We start from the raw sequence: 21465 nt of genomic DNA, 5'->3' as shown, positions 1-21465 counted from the left end.
GAGATGGGGATTTTCTCTGTGTAGCCCTGGCTGGCCTGAACTCACTCTGTAAACCAGACTGGCCTCGAACTCAGAGATACACCTGCCTCTGCCTCAAAGTGCTGGGATTAAAGGCGTGCACCACTACCACTTAGCTTTTAAAAAATATTCTGTATAGAGCAGTTTTAAGTTGTAAACTGAGTAGAAGGTGCCATTTGACCATAAGCCTCCTGCACCTGCACACACCTAGCCTCTCCCACCTCCATCCATGTGTTTACACCATTCTCACCCCAAGGCCACGCTAGCATCAGTGTCCAGTCTTGGTCCAGCTCCTTAGGGCCCTGACAGATACGTCCACCATCATGGTGCTACACAAAATCGTGCCATTTACCCAGCAAGCCCCTGTGTTGTCTACACCAACTCTGGTGACCTCAGATCTTCCGTCATCTGAGTGGTTCTGCCTTCTCCAGAGTCGCAATTAGAGTCTGTAGCCTTTTCTTGCTACCTCTGTATCTTTTCATTTCTGTTTTACTACTGAGTAATATTCCCTTGTTTATCCCGTTTTGCTTATCCAATGAGTTAGAATCTGAACCAAACAGTGAGAAGTGAGTTGCGAAACTGGGATCAGCCAGACTGGGGCCGTATCTCAGTTTGGGCACAAACTGGTAAGGGTCCTGAGCACCCATGGATCCCAGCACGAGAGAACCACAAACTCAAGGTTATTCTCTGTCACATAGCAGATTAAAGGCCAGCCTGGGCTACATGAGACTCTGTCAAAACACAAAAACTACCTTGACTTCTAAAGGAATAAAAACATAAACTCCAAGAGGGTTTGGAGAGGGGACAAGAGTATCCAGTGGGCCCTGGGTTTGTGGCCTCTGGGTGGAAACTGCATTTATCCATCCAGCTGTTTGTGAGAGCCCTCTGTGGGCAGTCAGGGTCACAGGTGCTAGAGAGAATGGATAACAGGGGCCAGCCCTTTACTTCCTCAAGATTACACTTGGGCTGGGTGCAAGTGTCATGGCTGTCGCTCATCCGCCCTGCTCTGCATGTGTCCAGGCTTGGCTCAGAACAGGGGAATTGACCCCAGGCTGGACACAAGTTCACTGTGGTGCCCTCTCATCTCTCTGAGCAGATTGAAGAAGGGGGGAAAGCTGACGTGGTGAACTCCGGATTGCAAGCTGGGGACGAGGTCGTGCACATCAATGAGGTGGCACTGAGCAGTTCCAGGAGGGAGGCTGTTTCCCTGGTGAAAGGGTCCTACAAGACCCTCCGACTGGTGGTGCGCAGGTAGGTGGGCTGGTACCCCTCCCCCATCCCTTCCTGTCCAGCCTGACATGCTGCATAACTTACCTTTAATGACCTAGTGGGGGAGGTGCTGTCTGGGTTAGGGTGGTTTTTTTTCCTTTCTTCTTGCCCATGCTGTGGGATGAGACAGGAGGTGAAGTACAGACATTTGGACACGGTTTGTCTCTCTTCGAAACCCTCCCCCATTTTCTGAGTTGGTTTTGTCACAGAGGAGCTTCGCTGTCCTTCCTAAACTCTAGATTTGATGAATACTAGCACATCCTAGGTGTGGTCGGAGCTCTAGGCAACCCTGTGTTCTGGACCTAAAGAAAGTGGTTGACTAATTTAGGTGATCTGGTTAGTCGTGCCTAGAACTTGGAGCTGAAAAACTGGTGGAGTCCTCTTGTTTGGGCATCTTAGGAGTGATGGATCCTTTTTCGGGAAAGGCTTGCTTGTAATTTTTTAAATTAATTGATTATTTTATATATGTATGTGTGTGTATGTGTGAGTGTGCATGTGTGTGTGTGCGTGTGTTTGTGTGCGTGTATGTGTGTGTGTGCGCGTGTATGTGTGTGTGTGTGCGTGTATGTGTGTGTGTGTGCGTGTGTGTGTGTGTGTGTGTATACTTATATTAGTTTATGTGTACCACATGCATGCAGGAGCACAAGGAAGCCAGAAAAAGCATATTTTTAAAACAATACTTGTATTGATTATTTGGGAATCTCACATCATGCACCTCTATCATGTTCACCTCTCAGCCTTCCATGCCCACTCCCCTCCCCCATGCCCCCCCCCAAAAAAAGAGAAAATCAAGTCCATTTTATGTTGTCCATATACTCACTGGAGCCTTATTAAATTCCTCGTGACCAGCCCTCCAAGGGAGGATGAGTCTTTGTCTACCTGGATCCGTGCCAGAAACCCTCAAAGATCCGTGCAGTGGCTGGAGAGGTGTGGGGCCAGCTCTCACTCTAGGGGCAGGAAAAGAGTATTTTAATTCCCTGAAGTTACAAAGGTTGTAAGCCTCCAAGTGGGCTCTGGGAACTAAACCCAGGTCCTCTGCGAGAGCAGCCAGTGTTCTTAACCACTGAACCACCTCTCCAGCCTGTGGCTTGCAGTTTTGATGTCTCACAGTAACAAGGTCTTAGAGTCCAGGAAACAACTCTTGGTGAACGGAATTATCTATGGAAAATGGAAGGGACTTGGTTTATTCGTCCTGTTATAAGCCAAGCCCATCTGAGTTATTTTCCTATGCTGATTCATTTCATCTACACTAGAACCCCAAGAGAGGATGCCAGAGAGAAGGCTCAGTGGATAAAGGTGTCTGCTGCCAAGCCTGATGACCTGAGTTCAATTTCCAGGAACCAAATGATAGAAGGAAAGAATCAACCAGATCCGGAAAGTTGTTGTCTGACCTCCACACTTGTTGACATAGTACAAACATGTGTACACATAGATACACAAAAACAAATGTAATTTTAAACTGATTTTGGGGAAAAAAGCCTCTTCAGGTAGCTCTCACTATGGTCACTTTGCAGGCAGAGATAAGTCCCTGAAGGTAGTGGGATTAGCAAGGCAAAAAGTCAAGTAGCCCGGACTGCTGGTCCTGTGTCGTCTGCCTGGGGAGCAGCATCACCCGGAAGTCCTGATCCATGAGCCCCCACATTTGTAAACATCTCTTTACTAACAGAGTTTCCCCTGCCTCCCTCGGAATACAACGTTACACTATTTGAGAACGTTCTCCTGTGCTGAAATTTTAGGAGACACCCATCAAGCCCCGCCATTTTCAAACTGTGGAAGGTAAGGTGGCTTTCTGTCCCCTCAGAGGGTCTCTCATGAGTCACCTTGCTCCTGCCCGCTGTGTCTCTAGGGTGATGACTTCGCTCAGTGTGCAGGTGAATCTGCTCGCTCTTCGGGGCCATCAGCCTCAAGTTGCTTCTCTGGCTCTCAGTGGTTCAGTGGTACAGAGTCTGTAAGGTCAGATTAGAGCAGGGTGCAGATGGTGCGGTCATCACCTGTGTGTGATTATTTAACTTCCGTGAAGATCCAGTATCTTCCTTGTTTTTGTCAGTCAGTGTTATTTGTTTGTTTGCTTTCAGATAGCCTTCCCCCCCCCGGCCCCCCCACCCCACCCCACCCCCACCCCCACCCCCCACCCCCCCACCCCCCGCGTAGCTGGCCTAGAATCCAAAATGGAGTCAAGGCTGTTCTTAAACTAAGCTGTGTGTCTTTACCTTCCAGGTGCTGGGATGGTAGGCAAATGCAGCATATCTCTAGTTGTTGTTTAATATTTTTTATTTTCATGTGTGTTTTACCTGCATGTATGTATATGACCCATGTGCATGCAGTACCTAAGGAGGCCAGAAGAGGGTGTTAGGCTCCCTAGAACTGGCGTTACAGGTGGTTGTGAGCTGCCAGTTCTCTGCAAGAGCAGCAAGTGCTCTTAACCATTAAGCATCTCTCCAGTCTAAATATTTATTTTCAGACAGCATCTTACTATAGTTTTTTCATCTTTAAATGAGGCTTAAAATATCTGCTTTATGTCATGGTATGAAAATGAAAATGTCTTGGTGTGATCTCTACCAAATGAGAGGTGGCTAAAGAAAATGTGGTGTGTATATATACCAACAGCTCACATTCACATATGTAGATCGTTAATACACAATACACACATGCACACACACATACATACTGGGACTCTATTCTGAACAAAAAGGAAGGCTATTATACCATTTACAATATATGGAAACAGGAGAACATTATGTTCTCCACATACTGAGAGGAACAAAGACTTACTCCTATCTCCTGTAGTGAGAATCCCTAAAGGCAGAAAGTAGAATGGTGGCAGCCTGGGCTGCAGCCTAGGGGAACCACAGAGGGTCAAAGGGTGTAAACTTCAGGTGAAAGAGGCCAGCCGTGATGACACTTGTGAGAGCATGATAAGCTTGAGGGCTGTGTAGTGAATCTTAGGGCCCTGGGGTCAGCTGGACCCTCCCTCCAAAACACCAGCCAACCAACCAACCACGACAAGCAAGTTCTAGGGACATGAGATATAGCCTGGTCACTGCTATCACCGAGACTGTGTTAAATATTTGCCGTTTGCTGGGATAACTCTTAATGTCTTCACTGCGGATAACTCGTAATGTCTTCACTGCAAGCGTGCCCGAGTGCACCCGCCACACCCACATACATGCGAGGGTCATGGTGGGGGGTGTGGTAATGTGTATATTGATGAATTTGATTGTAGTAATCATTACATAATGCACACATACACCAAATCGTACCATTAGCCATCTCGAATATATACAGTTTCTTAGTAGAGAGGACGTTAAGCATTGAACCTAATCCTCACTCATGTTGAGAACATGTTCAACAGAGCTACACCCCAATGCCATTTCTATACAATATTTGTTAGTTGTAATTCACTAACGTTGTTATGGGGGGATTGACATACTTCACGAGGTAATCAAAAAGAGAGTATAGTCTGTGGTATATGTATTTATGTGTGTATGTATATGTATATATATATATATTTCTCAAGCTATATAAATATTATATATAATACAAATATATGTAATATATATAAAGCATAGTCTCTGTGTTAATAACAGATACTTCTACTTTTTATATTATTATTGTCCAACTCTAGACATAAGCATGTTTTCCTGAGTCAGGATTTAAGAGCCCATGTGATGGCTCGATGGCCTTTGTTACCAAGGTTTACAGCCTGAGTTTAATCTCTAGGACCTACCATCCCGTGTGAAGAAGGGGAGAGTAGACTCCTGACAGTGATCCTCTCACCTCTCAGCATGTCATGGACATGCATGCACACCAGCACAGTAAATACATAGGTAAATGTAATCAATTCTGCAAAAGGCTTAAGTGGAGCCCACAGCCATTTCAAACATGGTGGCTGAGTTTTCAGATGGGTAGAAAGGCTTAGAATCATGGGGCACCTTTCTTCTTTCCTTCCTTCCTTCCTTCCTTCCTTGCTTCCTTCCTTCCTTCCTTCCCTCCTTCCTGAAAAGGTAGAAGGTTTAACCACCTTTTCATGGAACCCCCAGCTTGAGAACAGCAGGCTGGTGAAGGGTGACTGGAATCCAGACCCCTGATGTGTCTGCAGGTCATAGGTGTCCCACAGGGAGAGGTTCCATGTTGGTTGCCTACTCGTTTCTAGATGTGTTCTCTGATGATGACATGCCGTTGGAGTTATTTCTAACAGAACCTTTGCCACTTGGGTCTAACTTAGTAAAAGGGTTGAAATCTGCCCTTGCCACTGACTGATTATGAGATCCTCTAAGCTTTGCGTCCCTCATTTGTGTAATAAAACACAAATAGTAGTTCCTGCCCAAAAGGACATTGTAAGCACTGTGGTGGATAAAAACGTGCATAGAAGACAGGCAGTAATGCATTGTGTTTGTTCCCAACTGGTCTAGAGAATCCTGTAGGAATCATGTAGAAGAGGTACCATCATATGGTCACACACGTGACTGCCTGCTTATCCAGAAGTCCCTGTTTTGTTCCCTCAGTGAATTTATCACAGTTCAGGGCCTGTGATCTGCTTATAGGTCTAACATTGGTGCCGGACATCCCAGAGCTTGTGGGATTTAGGAGTGTAAAGTCTCTGTATGAAGCCACAAGCAGCTGAGTGTAAACCGCAATGAACATGTGCTAATTCATTTTGAAATGGACACCTCTAAATGGACCATGAGTCAGTATGATTCCTCCCTGCAGGAATACTGAGGGGGAAGCCAGCGGGTGACCTCTGCCTGGGTATGGAGAGTGGGCCTGAGGATGTGGCTAGTCTGAAGGCCAGATGCTCTGCCTGCCCCACTGGATGCCAAGGAATCACACTGCCAAAGCCCTTCTCTTCATCCTCCGTCCCTCACCCCCAAATCCCCTTTCTGACTGACACATTCTTTCTTTAGATATGTTAATGAAATCGATAAGGTTACCGGCAGTCTTGCACTGGTGTGGGAAACATTTTGTCTCGGGTGCCTGTTGAATGCATCCCAGCTCATCCATTATGTGTCCGTGTTTAGCACCAACTCTTAGCGTTAGCGGGAAAGCAGCCTGCCTCCCTTTTCCCACAGACAGACTGCGGGAGACAAGGAAGGGCGTTTCTCTTCCACACCTCAGGATCTGCTACGAGCCCCTGTGCTCGACTCTGCAGGCTTCATATCCTAAAATCGAGCTTGTATGTCCTGGCCGCAGCCTGAGATGGTCATTCCTTTCCATTTTAACAAAATAATTCATGATATTTCATGTATTAGCTTGCTTTCTTTCATAAGTGATCGCAATATTACTACTACTCCTATTAATAATAAATTTTCTGAAAACAGAACTGATGATGGCTGCCTATGGAAGGGGAATAACTTGGATAGTCAGAATTTATGGACCTGTTGGCCCCTCTACCTGCCTCTTATAAAGTTATTTTGGGGGGGCAAGGGTAACACCTGTGGGTTGCCCACATAAAAATGCCAAGAGTAATGATGTTTATGTGAGTTTCGGGATGACTGAAAACAGGCTGAAATAGAAACACCTTCTTAAAAGGCTACAATGACCAGAGACACATAAAGTCCCCAGCTGCGGGTCAGAGATCTTGGCATTCCTGCTGACCCATGAAGAGGGCGGAGCTTAGCCTTTCTGGGGCACTAAAGGGCAGCGTGGAGGCTGCCAGGATGGAGAATGTGGTATTGTGTGTGTCGCACATGGAAGGAAGGCCGACAGCTGCTGATGGAGCCTGGCGATGATATGATAAAATATGATGATATGATAAAATAAGATGATATGATAAATTAAGAAGAGGCCTTCCAAGAGAAGAGTAAACATCTCTAGCTGGGGGTAACCTGCATGGAATGCACAGACCCAAAGCCCAGACAAAGAGTGTTAATTAGGATAAGACACACAGGGAGAGCTAACACCCAAATCCTCTGAAGTCAACACACACTTTATTTGGCAGATATGTGTAAAATACTTGTCTGAGAGCAGGGGGCCTTTAGAAGGAAACCGGAAGACACAGGGGAAATGTCTTTAGGTTTAATGAAGTGTGTTGATGCAGGAGAGAGAGAGAGAGAGAGAGAGAGAGAGAGAGAGAGAGAGAGAGAGAGGTGGCTCAGTGGTTAAGAGCACTGGCTGCTCTTCCGGAGGACCTGGGTTGGTGTCTCAGCACCTACCTACAGGTCATAACTGTCCGTAACTCTAGTCTCAGGGAGTCCGATACCCTCTTCTGATCTCCTCAGACACCAGGGCATGTGCATGATGCACAGATATACCTGCAGCGAAAATCCATACGCATAAAATAAATAAGGTTGGCCAAGTGTGGTGGAACATGCCTCTGAGCCCAGCTCTCTGCAAGCAGAGGCAGGTGGATCTCTGTGAGTTTTCAGCTGGCCTGGTCTGTATAGCAAGTTCCAGGACAGCCAGGACCACAAAGAGAGATACTGTTTCAAAAAACCAGTAATAATAATAAAAACAATAATAACAAATATTTTTGAAACAACCCACCAAAAGATTTATTTTTCTTATTTGTATTCGTATGGATGGGGTGTGTGTGTGTGCGCGCGCGCGCGTGATATGTGTGGGGGGGACTCATATACGCAAAGGCCACAAGAGGGCGTCATCCTGGAATTGTAAGCATGGTCTCCAAGCCAGTTTGAAATCTTTTTCTAAGCCATCCTCTCCGTTGTCTCTCTTCAAATTTGGTAGAAACTTTGATTCTGGGTTGATAATGCATTATTAAAGATTCTCTCTCTCTCTCTCTCAAGCTGGGTGATGGTGGCGCACGTCTTTAATCCCGGTAGTCAGGAAGCAGAGGCAAGTGAATCTCTGTGAGTTCGAGACCAGCCAGGTCTACAGATTGAGTTCTAGCATAGTGGAGGATACACAGATAACCCCTGTCTTGAAAAACCAACAAATAATCCTATTCTCTCTCTATGTGTGTGCAAGTGTGCATGTGTGTGTGTTTATGAATGAGCCGTGGTAGAAGACCATGTATTTCACTGGGAGAAGAGAGACGAGAGAGAAATGGAAGGACTACGTGAGAACAGCAAGTGTGGGCCTACGTGTGTGCTCTAGCTGTGTGATTTGCCTGGGGTAGTGAGACTCCAGTGACCATCTCAGTCTTGTGAGTTCTAGCCTGTGGAGGCATAAAATGCAGGCGCGTGGCCTGGCATGATGGCACACCCCTTTAATCCTAGCTCTTGGCAAGCAGGGGCTAAGACAGAGTTCAAGGACAGCCAGGTCTGCATAGCAACCAAAGACGTGGGGGGACTTACCCCGAACCACATGCTGCTAGCTGAAAAATTTGTGCCACTGATAAAGCAACCAAAAAAACAAAACCAGGGGAGACCAAACCCTAACTTTCAATGCATCAGGACAGTATTTTAAAGGAAGAGATTTCCTTCTGACCTTGAATTTCTCAAGCTCCCTCAGGACACTCCACTGACTTAAATTCCTACCTCAGCCCCTGAAATAAAACCTCTGTTGCTCCAGCAGCTGCTCCCTCCTCCCTCATAAAATTGAAACTGAAGTCACTGCTGCCCTGGGGCCCACACGCCCCTGGAGGTACCATCCCACATTTCTGAGGGTTAGGGACTCATTTCTCTGTATAAAGAGTGGGATGACATTATTGGCTTGGAATGACTGGCTCACACATCTGCTGCCTCCATGGGTTAGATCCCTTCCACCTTTTATTTCTAGGCTGAGTTTTGACATCGCAACTTGCCCGAGATTTGCAAGTCAATGATCTTGAAATCAGTGTCTTGTAATAAGTGCTATGCTTTTGAAGGCCAGCTTAATGGATACAAAATTAACTCTATTAATTATTAACAAAAGGGGGGTTGGGCAAACCTCTTTCTTGGCCAACTCATGGCTATAGTCTATGGGAGAAAATAATTTCTTAGACTACAACCCTCCTGCATTCTTCATAGGGCTTTGTCACCTCCCCTGCCTGACTAACTCCATGGCCCTGTCTGCTCACAGTCACTTGCTCTGATGAGCAGTGTGTTAGTGTCTCATTGCTGTGGCAGAATGCCCGAGAAAGCTGCCCTAAAGGACAGAAGGGTTATTTGGACTCATGGTTTTAGAGTTTAAGTCTGTCATTTGATCCACACCCCAACATCAGGCAAGAGAAGGAATGGTGGGGCAAGCATACTTATCCCATGACAGTGAGAAAAGGGAGAAAGAGAACACAAAAGAAAGAGTGAGCAAACTATAGCCCAAAGGGCAGCCTTCTCATGTATGAGACCAGCTAAGTCACTTCTCAAACACCTCTCCTAAGGGGACCTAGCATTGGGACTCAGCCTTCAGACAGCTTTTGAAGACAGTTCAGATCCAAAGCCTTATCAAAACACCTGCTTTAAAGCAATTTGCAATCAGAGTTCATCAAAAGATTTTAAAAGAAATTGAAATAAAGCTACCTTTTTGCTGTTGTTTTTGTTTTTGTTTTTGTTTTTGTTTTTTTGAGACAGAGCCCCAGCTGCCCTAGAATTCACTGTGTAATGTAGACCAGGCTGGCTTTGAACTCAGAGATCCACCTGCCTCTGCCTCCCAAGTCCTGGAGTATAGGTGTGCACCACCACTGCCTAGGAAAAGCAAGACCATCTGAAGCTGAGATTCACAACCTCGTGTCATAGATGGAGGTCTGCAAGCCAGAAGACACGGCAAGGAGGTACCAGGTGTCTGGTGTGAAATTGGTGACAGTGTGAAGGTGACTTCAGAGATGGCTTCCAGTCTCAACACTGCTGGAATCTGGCCATGGTGCTGTGGAGACAGCCCAGTCTCTGCACATGGAGGGAATGCAGTAATAGCATCTTCTGTCCTGGTGGTATGAGATAATAGAGAGATGCAGGAATAGCATCTTCTGTCCTGGTGGTATGAGATAATAGAGAGATGCAGGAATAGCATCTTCTGTCCTGGTGGTATGAGATAATAGAGAGATGCAGGAATAGCATCTTCTGTCCTGGTGCTATGAGATAAGGTCAAGTGTATGAAAACCCTTCATTGTAATAAGATATCTGATCAGTGTTCCATGAAGACCGTCTGTTTTAGAGTCTCAGCTCATAAAAATATTCTTAGACTGTACTGTTTAGTGCCAATAAATAAAACATGGCAGATTTGAAAGGCTATAACCCATTGTGCTAAGAGGGTTCTTACTTGTGAAGAGCCTGTTTTGGGATGGGGATTTTGACAAAAAGACCGCCTATTCTGAAGAACTTGAGTTGGGAGGAATTCTGGGTCACAACACATCCCAGCTTGTGGCGGAACTTGAGCTCCAGAAAGGGAAGGATTCACTAGGCAAGTGCTCTAGCTCCTTCTGGGACTCTTTGGTTCCTAGGATTCATCAGAGGGATGAATGGAGCAGGTTACTCCCATCCAGGCAGGGCAATCTGAAGACATGACCTTTGGACCATGCAGAATGATGTCTTTGGTGAAATAAGGTATCGAGAATGAACTACCAAGTGAGCAGGCAGTAGGAGCTAAGGACAAATTGAAAAGATGACAGAATTTGTTGTATAGGCAGCTTCAAAGTGTTCTCATTTTTTAAGATTTATGTTTAATTTATGTGTGTGAGTGTTTTGCCTGCATGTGTCTCTGTGTGACACCATGTGCATGTCTGGTATCCACAGAGGCCAGAAAAGATGATCAAATCTCCTGGAACTGGAGTCAGTGCTAGGAACTGAACCCGGGTCCTCTGCAAGAGCAACAATTGCTCTTGGCCACTGAGCCATCTCTACAGGTCTTCTTGAAGCTCTATTACTCTTTTTATGGTCACAACTATGGCCTCTTCCATCTCACCTGCTCACAGATGCTAAATGAGAGATACTTCTGCTTCATGGAAATTCTCATTACTACCTCACCTCTCACGATACAGGGAGGGTAAATCCCCCATAGACGTATCGGAAAGGGGAAGGCTGTGTTGGACTCCAGATGTGGCTCAGATGGGCTTGCCTATCACGCAGTTCAAACCTGGGTTTGGTAGCGCATGCCTGCATCCCACCCTGCACTTGGGAGGTGGAGGGAGCATCAGAAGTTGCGGGGAAGAAGGAAGGGAAGTGGGGAAAAGTATATAGCTCAATTAAAAACAATAAAGTATAAAAGACACAGAGGTTCAAGGTCAGCCTGGGCTACTTATCAGGCTCCAGTCCAACTTGAGGACCGGAAATCATAAAGAGGGTGTGTCCATACTAGCCCTCCAGGACTGTGCTGGAGACAACGCCTCATGACTTCTGCTGAGAGCTTGTCAGCTGCTGTGTGGTTCCTCTCCATCGCACATGCCTCTCTGGTGATCGTGTGCCTCCTCTGCCCCTCCTACCACAAGAGCGTGTGCTCTCTGAAATTCTTAATCTGGGCAAGGGGCTGGGATGTGAGCACAAGTCCCAAGCCGTGGCCCGGCTTGCACCCCATTTTAGGAGCCCACGTTAGACTTCCCCAGGAGAAGTCAGGAGAACTGAGAACTGTGGCAACTCAGCCCCTCCTTGTTTCTTCCCACTTGAGCCTGCCATTGAGAGGAGGAGGAGGCAGCTGCAGTGGCCTTCGACCCGCAGGCGCATTTCCAAGAGGCCTGGCATTATGGGAATGTGCACCGTATGCTTTGAGGAGGTATTTCAATCCTGCTGGGACCTTGCTCAGAGCAGCTTTGGCTTCCCTGGAGTTCTAGGCTTCAGCGCCACTGCGTAGAAGTCTAGGATTTGGTTTCCTAACCAGTTGCTCCTTGCCGTGGAAAGTTCATGTAACACGTTATCGGGTTTCCTGAGAGGTATGCAATAAGATTCCCTTGCCGTAATGAGTAAAGGGACTGACCCTCCCCCGAAGCGTATAATGATCGCTACTATTTTTATCCGGTGGGTTGCATGTGCTCACTGAATGCTAGCCACACACAAAAGAATGCCTGATTGGTCCCCAGCGAAGGAGGCTCGATGATACAGGACCTGATTCCATTCCTGAGATAGCATGGCTTTACTTCAGACAAATGTATTTCAAACTGGAGTTGCCACTCGGCGTCTGGCCCCTAAGAATCACACCCGAATATCTGTATGAGCCTTTTGAACATGAGGCTTGATCTGAGCTCACACAGAAGTTATGGCCTAATCCTTTCTCCCAGTTCTAAGTTTGGATACATTAGCTAGAACCAGTCAATCTGGTGACGCCAACGGGAATGGAAGCCAGATAGTGGGGCAGGATCAAAGCAACCTAAACCTATTTCTTATACTTAGCTGCATGTTAGGATTGCCTGGAGATTTAAAAACAGCAAGGAATGCTAATGCCTACCTCCAGCTCCCAGGGAGACTAATTTCATTGATACCAGTGTATCAATGATACTTAGCAGGAAAATTCAAAAGCATCTAAATGACAGACGCTTCAATTAAATAATAATAATAATAATAAAGATAGATGCTTAGTGGTGTCTGAGAACCACGGTTCTCAGCCATAGGCTGAAGCAGTAATGAGAAACAGTGAAGAGCCAGAAAGTAGACACAGGACAAAGATGTGGGGCACAGAGTGAGGGCAGGTGCCTGAGAATCAGGAAGGTGCTGAGAGTGGAACCTTGTGTATGGAGGGACAGAGAGCAAACAGTATACCGGGATCCTGTTGCTAGTGGCTCTGGGCTGGCTCGGACCTGGAGAAGCTGCCTGGGAAGGTTCCTCCAAAAGCAGCTCCTGGCTTGCTTGCGTGTCTGTGAGCTTTGTTTTTTTATGACTGTCAAGTGGAGGTATGGATCGTTATGTAAAAACTTAAACTCTTTTTTTTTTTTTGGTTTTTCGAGACAGGGTTTCTCTGTAGCTTTGGAGCCTGTCCTGGAACTAGCTCTTGTAGACCAGGCTGGTCTCGACCTCACAGAGATCCGCCTGCCTCTGCCTCCCGAGTGCTGGAATTAAAGGCGTGCGCCACCACCGCCCGGCAAAATTTAACTCTTTTGTGAGGGGTGTGGAGGACGTGGTCTCCTGGAGCTCGGGCTGGCCTGGAGCTCACTCTGTACCTGAGGGTGACCTTGAGCAGATTTTCCCAGTCAAGTGCTGGGATTACAGGCGTGAGCTACCAAGCTTGCGTTTTTTAGGCAGTGCTAAGGTCGAGCTTCATGCGTGCTAGGCAAGCACTCTACCATCTAATTTACACCCCCAGAACCCCACCTTTTGAAAAGAGGGAGGGTCTTACTCCATTGCCCAGGCTAGGCCCAAGGGGCTGGGTTCAAGCCATCTTTCTGCCTCAGCTTCCTGAGTAGATATTTCTTTTCAGTTCTCAAAGGGAAATAATGTTCTTCATGATAAATGGATGGCAGCAGGGAAACTGAATGGTCAGTGCTTGTGGTGGTGCTCGTCTCCAGCATCCCTCCCCACGTTCATTAGCATATGCCGTCGCTCTGAGCCCACCTTGTCCAGAAGGTTGGAGCAGGGGAGAAAATCACGTCTGTTTACTGCAGTTGCCGTGGTGACGTGGCATAAAACTACGTGGCTTTTGAGTGGCACCAATAGGAGCAAATTAAGCAGCTCCATGCGTGCTGCTTAATCAAACTTAACCTTCGATCGACTGACTGTTCCGATGTCCTTCAGGTGTTTCCACAGCCTTAGCCTTCCATGCACAGCCAGTCAAGTTACAGCCGCACCCCCATGTTCCTTACCCTCCTCAGCCGCACCCCCATGTTCCTTACCCTCCTCAGTTGCACCCCCATGTTCCTTACCCCCCTCAGCTGCACCCCCATCTTCCTCACGCTCCTCAACTCTTGGCCTTGTCCCTTCTCACTCACTCCTTGCCTGAGTTAGATATTCTTTTCTTCTCATTAGGATACAAACTCATAAATGACCGAGATTTTGCCCAGTGGGCCATCCTCTGTGCTTGGAATGTTTGCCGGCTGTGATCCATGCTCACCGAATACTTGTGAAATGAACATAGATGTGTATCCAATAACAGCGTGTACTTAGCGGTTAGGCATGCCAGGTCCCAGCTGGACCGCCTCCCTTTACCTCTCAGCCTCGCTCTCTCCTACAGGGGTTGGGAGGGGCCTTTGGCCTCCTACAGGGGTTGGGAGGGGCCTTTAGCCAAGTTATACTGATAACGGTGTCACCAACTTTTGGGTGTGTTTTAGGTGATGGTTGATTCTTTCGCTCAGGTCTCTCCTGTTTTCCTGTCTTTTCTTGAAGCTGTGTCTCCTCGTGTGTGGACTTAGACAAGAGTGCACCACAGTCAGCTGTGGGCTGCGGACTTGGCTCAGCCGGTAAAATGCGTGCTTTGCAGGCATGGGGATCCGAGTTCAGGTCCTCAGAACCCACATAAAAAGACGAGGCCCACTGGGAGGGGACAGAGTCAGGAGACCGCTCAAAGCTCACTGGCCAGTCAGCCTACCCAAATTGATGAACCTTAGATTTACTAAGAGAACCTCAAAAAATAAAGGTAAATGGTAACCTAGGGCAGGTACCTGAGATTTTGCTCTGATCTGGAACCTCTTTCTCTCTCTCTCTCTCTCTCTCTCTCTCTCTCTCTCTCTCGTGTGTGTGCACATGCAAGCAGTTGCATACATACACACAAACACATATATGTATACCACACACACACTTTTTTTGTGACAGGGTTTCACTGTGTATCCCTGGCTGGCCTGGAACTCAATACGTAGACCAGGCTGGTCTTGAACTCATAGAGATCCACCTGCCTCTGCCTCCCAAAGACTGGAACTAGAGGCATATGCTACCATGTCCGGCCCTTTTAAAATTTTAAAAAATTATTTCATATTTTACATATATGAATTCTTTCTTTGCCTGCATGCATGTTTGTGCACTACATCCAGTATCCAGTGCCCTCAAAGGTCCAAAGAGGGTGCCAGTTCCTCTGGGACTGGAGTTATATAGACAGTTGTGAGCTGCTATGGGGATGCTGGGAAGAACCACCGGGGCTATTAACCACTGAGCCATCCCTCCAGACCACACTAAAACTTAAAAAAAAAAGTGAGTGTTAACTTTCATAGCACCATAAGGTACTGTGTGGGCTGCGGGGGGATGGGGGTGGGGGGTAAGGTGACCTCAGTTTTACATAATTGTAATCCCAGTGAGCTCCAATTATGACTGGCCTGCTAAGATCTGCACATGGGTGCAATACAGTGGCACAAATTAGTGACGTCTTAGGGTTAGGGTTTCTATTGCTATGAAGAGTCACCATGACCATGGCAAATCTTGTAAGGAAAACATTTAATTGGGCAGCTCATTTCCAGTCCAGAGGTTCAGTCCTTTATCATCATAATGGGGGGCATGGCGGCATGCAGGCAGACATGGTGCCGGCTACATCTTGATCAGAAGACAACAGGGAGTGGCTGTGACACTGAGGGAAGCTTAACCAAAAGACACCTCAAAGCCTGCCCCACAGGGACACACTCCTTTCAACAAGGCCCTACCTCCCAATAGCGCCACTCCCTATGAGCTTTTGGGAGCAGTTACATTCGAAGCCACCACAGTAACTAACCATTTTCTGATTCGATCTAAGACCTGGTCTATAGGTAGAAATAAGTGGCTGGTACTGCAAATGTGATCAGGAACCCCTGGCTGAGAAGCTCGTAGGTCGTAGCGGAGGTTCGCCGGTTGTTATTTATTACGTCACTAAATTGACTGAGTGTGGTATCAAACTGCACTCTAAATAATAACTCTATATCCATAGATTAGTGCAGCTCCCAGGCCTCACTGAAGAAGCATTTGTGTATGTGTGTGTGTGTGTGTGTGTGTGTGAGAGTGTGTGTGTGTATCTGTCTGTCTGTCTGTGTGTGTGTGTGTTTGTGTGTGTGCATGCGTGCGTGCTCAGTGGATGGGATATTACTGGAATTCATGGACTGGCCAAAGTACTGAGTGCTCGGCCATAAATGGGACTGGGACATCACACCTGCTCCCCTCAACATTTTGGAAGAAAGAGCAGGAAGATTTTCAGAGCCAGAGGCTGGGGAGGACTGGGGTAAAACAATGTCTTCTGGACATGACTGGACCACACGTGATATCACAGCCGCTGTGGCTGCCTGCACAAGGTCTCTGCAAGGCCAAACCAGTCAGTGTTCCAGCAGGTCGTGAGTGGGGAGGGGCTTATGAGGCCCTGCCCCTGGCTGAGGAGCTGTTGATGGCTTCTGAGGGAGGGATAATCAGTTTCTTCCAGCAGATAACCTCACACCCTCCACACCTCTATATGAGCAGTACAGCTGGGCTCAGGGATTTAAAACAACAACAACAAAAACACAGAGCTGGGGAGGGAGCTGGGATGTGTTGGGGTAGGGGTTCTGATCCAGGAGGAATTAGGGGAGAAGTAGCAGAGGAGTAGGGGTAAGTATAATCAAAAGACATTGTATGCATGCTAAATATTCCCAAAGAATTAGCAAAAAATATTGCAGTTAAAAAAAATACTATCGGGGCTGGAGAGATAGCTCAGAGGTTAAGAGCACTGAGTGCTCTTCCAGAGGTCCTGAGTTCAATTCCCAGCAACCACATGGTGGCTCACAACCATCTGTAATGAGATCTGGTGACTTCTTCTGGTCTGCAGGCATACATGGGGGCCAAATGTTGTATATATAATAAATAAATCTTTAAAAAAAAATACTATCTAGAATGTCCTCTTTCCAAAGTCATCAGTTGTAATTTAATGCAGTCCAGCTCTGGTACCCTCTGGAAAAGAGACTCTGGCAGGATGCCCGTTGGAGGGTGGGGGCGCATGCAGAGCTCCAGGGATCATTTTGTGGAGTCACTTCTCTCTTTCCATCTTGGCATTCATTCTGGTGACCTCACTCAGGTCCCTAGGCTTGTGGCAAGTGCCTCACCTACTGAACCGAAATTGCCCAAACAAGCCTGTGTTTAACAGACTTGCCAAAGGGTGTAAGGCCTGCAGCCTGCAGGGTTGCGGGCTCTGTCCTCTTCTTGGCCCACAGAAGGCGCAAAGCATCGATCAGTGTCTGCATGCGCGACCCCAGACTTATTTTCAGAAAGTAGTGTGATGATTCTTCTGGCCCCTGCTGTACAAGGAGAGTTCAAAATTCAAAAACTGAGCTTTGGTCGGGGACCTGGGAGCAATCTTCGCTTTCCTGGAGCTATTCATCACCGTTTGAGAACACAACCCAAATGCGTTGGGTTTTATTTGGGTGTCACTTTGTTTTTCCTTGAAATACCAAGTGTTTGTAGCTGGCCCTCTTTCCAAGGGCACGGCAGGCTGCAGAAGTTTCTAAAATTAGACCTCTCTGGTGCAGGTCACTGAGCAGGAATGGCCTCCTGTTTGCTGTATTTACACAGATTTACTTCTGAGGCCTCCACAACAGGGCTAACTTGATGAGGCATGAGGACCCACAGGAGGCTGTGGGAATTCTTGGTCAAATCCACCGTGGGGTGGAGGCCCGTGATCCCTGGGCCGCAGCTCTTCCCTGGCAGTAGTGTTTGGATTCGGGGACCCTTTCAACCTCTGCCGTATGCTCCAGCTCCCCTCCATCACTGTCGCCCCGTCAGGGCGGAGGTCAGAACCCCTGTGTCAGTCCATGAGATCCCTCGAGTTTAAAATGAGCTCGTGTTCAGGAAAGCCAGGGGTTTTCACTTTGTTTGTGTAATCTATCTTATGCGTCTCCTCTGCAAGCTTGTAGGCTTATAGGTATCATCTAGCGGCAACTCTGGTTTAGGAACCTGTCAATATAAAATGCTCAGGAAGGTCCTACTTATCTTAGCTATGATATTTTCAGAAGAGCCTGGAAAGAATAAAAATAGATTTTTTCGTTTTTGAAAAAAGAAATTAAGTTTATTTGTGTGTGTGTGTGTATGTGTGCGCGCGCACGTGTGCAGGCATGCAAGGCCACAAGAGGCTAGAAGAGGGTATCGGAACCCTGGAGCTGGTGTTACAGGTGTTTGTTAGCTGCCTGGCCTGGTCTGGGAACTGAAACCAGGTCATCTGGAAGGGCAGTGGGTGCTCTTAACCACTGAGCCATCTCTCCAGCGAGGTTTATTTCTTTTTATCTAATAATTTGCATCTCTCCCTCCCTAGCCCTTAAATATTTAGGCTGCAGAGATTTTATTAGAAAAAGTTTTGAGATTAACATTCTAAATTTCAACAAGTGGGGATAAAAGAGAGAGGCACTTGACATGGAATATACATAAAGTGGCTGGACTGGACCTCCACACACTCACGTTCTTAAGATTCAAACTGCTTTCTGAAGAAGTAAATTATTTTGGATCAAACTTACAATATTGCTTACAGAAATCAATTGTGATTAATGTTTAGCCAGACATTCTCAATACATAGTTCAAATAAGCACTTAAGACTAAGAGTCTTGAGCTGGAGGTAGTAGAACATGTCTTTAATCCCAGCCCTCCAGAGGTAGAGGCAAGTGGGTCTCTGTGAGTTCAAAGCCAACCTGGTTTACATACTGGGTTCCAGACTAGCCAGCGTTACATCGTGAGACACTGTGTTAAATAAAAAAAAAAAATGAAAATTCAAACAACAAAACAAAATGAGCTAGTCTCAGGAGAGCAGTGAAAACGTATTTTTAACTTAGCTTAGACACAAAGCCCAAGTTGCTCCACCTGTCTGTGGGCAGGTTTTCTGTGCTTGTGCAACCTTGAACCAACCCCAGGCTCCAAGTGACCCACACACTCACTTTCCTTTGTTTTCCTCTGAAAACAACTCAGACTGGACCTTTTGTTTTCCCTGGCGGGTTGATTTGCATCGCCTTAAGTAAATCAGCCTTGCTACCTAGTCCTGCCTGTTTAATGGGAACAGGTCTACAGGCCAATAAAAACAAGATGGAGGAAGCGGCCTAGCAGAAGGGAGAAGGGCAGGGCGCCGTGGGTCACTGAGATACTGAGCGCATCATTTTCTCCCATACTTCCTCCTAGAATAAAGCTGAGCAAAATCCTACGGCCTGATTCCAGTCACAGTTTGTGCTGGACATTTTAAAAAGTGTTCTTAAATTTTAGATATCTCTTTAGTATCTCAATATTGGTGTAATCGTTGTATCATAAGAGAATATTGAAGACTTGCAGTGAGATTTTATCATTTCTTTCCCCTTGTCCCTAGAAGGCTGCACCCACTTAGGTCTAGCCCTGCTTCTGAAGGCAGAGGTGCTTGTCTTTATAGACTGTCACTCTCTGTTCCCCAAGTTCTTGGCTTCTTCGCTTTGCTTCTGCTGCCTCCTCTAAGTCTTTCCCACTCCAGATTGTTCCTTTAGAGCTACTGCTTTCTTGTTTCATACCCCAAACTTTTCTGTCTCATTTCTTGCTCTCCCCTGAACCAACAGGGTAAAAAATAGTAGAAATCTCTTGAAAGCAGTACAATCTTATACTAACTTAAAGTGGGGATAATAAACGATATCCCGCACATACACAGATACACACACACACACACACACACACACACTTGGGAGAGGGGTTTCAAGTAGTCCAGGTTTAACTCCGACTCAATATGAGGGCAAGAATGATCGTAACCTTTAGACGCCCCGCCCTTACCATCCAGTGCCAGGACTACAGTGATGTGCCATACGCTCAGTTTAAGTGATGCTGGGGATTGAACCCAGGGCTTTGTGCCTGCATTCCTAGCTAGCCCTATCTGGATTTTTAAATGCAGTTTTGAGGGTGATCAATATTTCTCCATAAAGAAATAAGTACCCATAGTATAATTTCAGTGACAAATCGGTTGGTGTTATCTGTGCACAGAAAGGTATGTCCCATTATCTGTGTGTGGGTAAGTGTGTCCTGTCATTGAAGCAACCTTCAAAGCAGGCAGAAAGTAACCTCGAAGGCTGGCTCTGTCCGGGTCAGCCTGGGTGTTGGCTGTGTTTAGAGACCTGTTGTGTGACTCAGACTTAACCAGAACCTCTGGCAGAGCTGTCAGCTGCAGCCCTCAGTGGCAGTGGAGGTAGGCCATGGAAGAATAAAGGGGTTTCAGACATCCTGATAGTGGAGGTGAACGGGCTCATCTCATAATTTTGAAAATAATTTAAAAAGATGCTGCGATGATTCCAAGGAGCATTATCATGAATCTTGAACGTTTTGGGAAACAGTGATTGACATGTCCCGGGCCCGGCTCTCTCAGCTCAGTGTCAGGGTGTGACTTTGCACCTAGGACTATCCTGAACTCCATTTCCTCTGCCACCCAAACCTACTGAAATATTAGCACAAGCCAAAAATCCAACAAAGACTGGGTTTAGATCTAGTCCTTATCCTCATTTAGCACAATGATGAGACTGTAGCATGATTAAGATTTGGGGCTGGGGTAAACAGCAGGAGGAAGAGGGACCTGAAAGAATGACCCGCCGTCCCGTGTAATCATGGACTTGTAGATTACAAGTGAGGTTGTCAGATTTGGCAAATAAAAATACCGTTTGAATTTCAAATAAATAGGGAATCTTTGTGTGTGTGTGTGTGTGTGTGTGTGTGTGTGTGTGTGTGTGTGTGTGTGAAAATGCACCAATGAAGTGTCCCCCAAAAGGCTCCTGTGTTGGGGGCTTAGTCCCAGCTGAAGGCACTGTTGATAGGTGATTGGATATCCATCCCGTTTGCCATTAAAAATTCATAGCTGAAAATGCCACTAGGAAGTGAGATCTAACTGGAGGAAGTAGGTCACTGGGGTGTGCCTTTGAAGATCATATCTTGTCCCTGGCCCCTTTATGGCTCTCTCTACTTCCTGGATGCCACAGATAAGCAGCTCTTCTCTGTAGCCTCCTGTGACCACTGGCCTCAACGTTGCCTTAAAGCCCCTCTCTCCCTGCTTCCCCTTCCCACTGTAGGGCATCCTGCTGAGATCACATCTGTGCACACGATTTGCTCAGAGATTTTGTCACAGCAACGGAAAGCTAACTAGCATACAGAACAAGCTAGATGTATAGGAAAATGTGGAATTTTTTTTCCCTAAATTTAATCTAGTCTTCTGTACAGATCATTTGTTTTAGTTAGGGTTTCTTTTGCTATGAAGAGATACCATAACCATGGCAATTATTATTATGGGTTTGTTTGGTTTTGGTTTTTTGAGACAGGGTTTCTCTGTGTAGTCCTAATCCTGGCTGCCCTGGAACTCACTCTGTAGATCAGGATGGCTTCAAACGCACGGAAATCTTCCTGTCTCTGTCTCCTGAGTACCTGAGATTAAAGGCATACACCATCACTGCCCAGTATCCATGGCAACTCTGTAAGCAGAAAGTATACTTTAGTTTCCTGGCTACCCAGATCTGAATAATCACACAGAAACTATAATAATTACAACATTGCTTGG

The 21465-nt window shown here is 46.6% G+C and overlaps 1 protein-coding gene across 3 annotated transcripts in view; it reads left to right on the top strand.

The window, feature by feature from the left end:
• The window catches only part of Shroom3 (shroom family member 3), a 282941-nt gene that overhangs the window by 104347 nt on the left and 157129 nt on the right, over window positions 1-21465 (top strand). For 2 of the 3 annotated variants that reach the window (XM_038331795.2, XM_038331788.2), the window contains exon 2: window positions 1115-1269. In XM_038331795.2, the coding sequence (XP_038187723.1) occupies window positions 1115-1269 (155 nt within the window). Of the gene's footprint in view, window positions 1-1114; window positions 1270-2953; window positions 3064-21465 lie in introns of those variants that run through there. The other variant, XM_038331803.2, reaches the window with a different exon arrangement.

The sequence above is a fragment of the Arvicola amphibius genome, chromosome 1, assembly GCF_903992535.2.
Source record: "Arvicola amphibius chromosome 1, mArvAmp1.2, whole genome shotgun sequence".
Classification (NCBI taxonomy): Eukaryota; Metazoa; Chordata; class Mammalia; order Rodentia; family Cricetidae; genus Arvicola; species Arvicola amphibius.
Note: the sequence above shows the minus strand (reverse complement) of the source record. Positions and strands in the feature narration are given on the sequence as shown.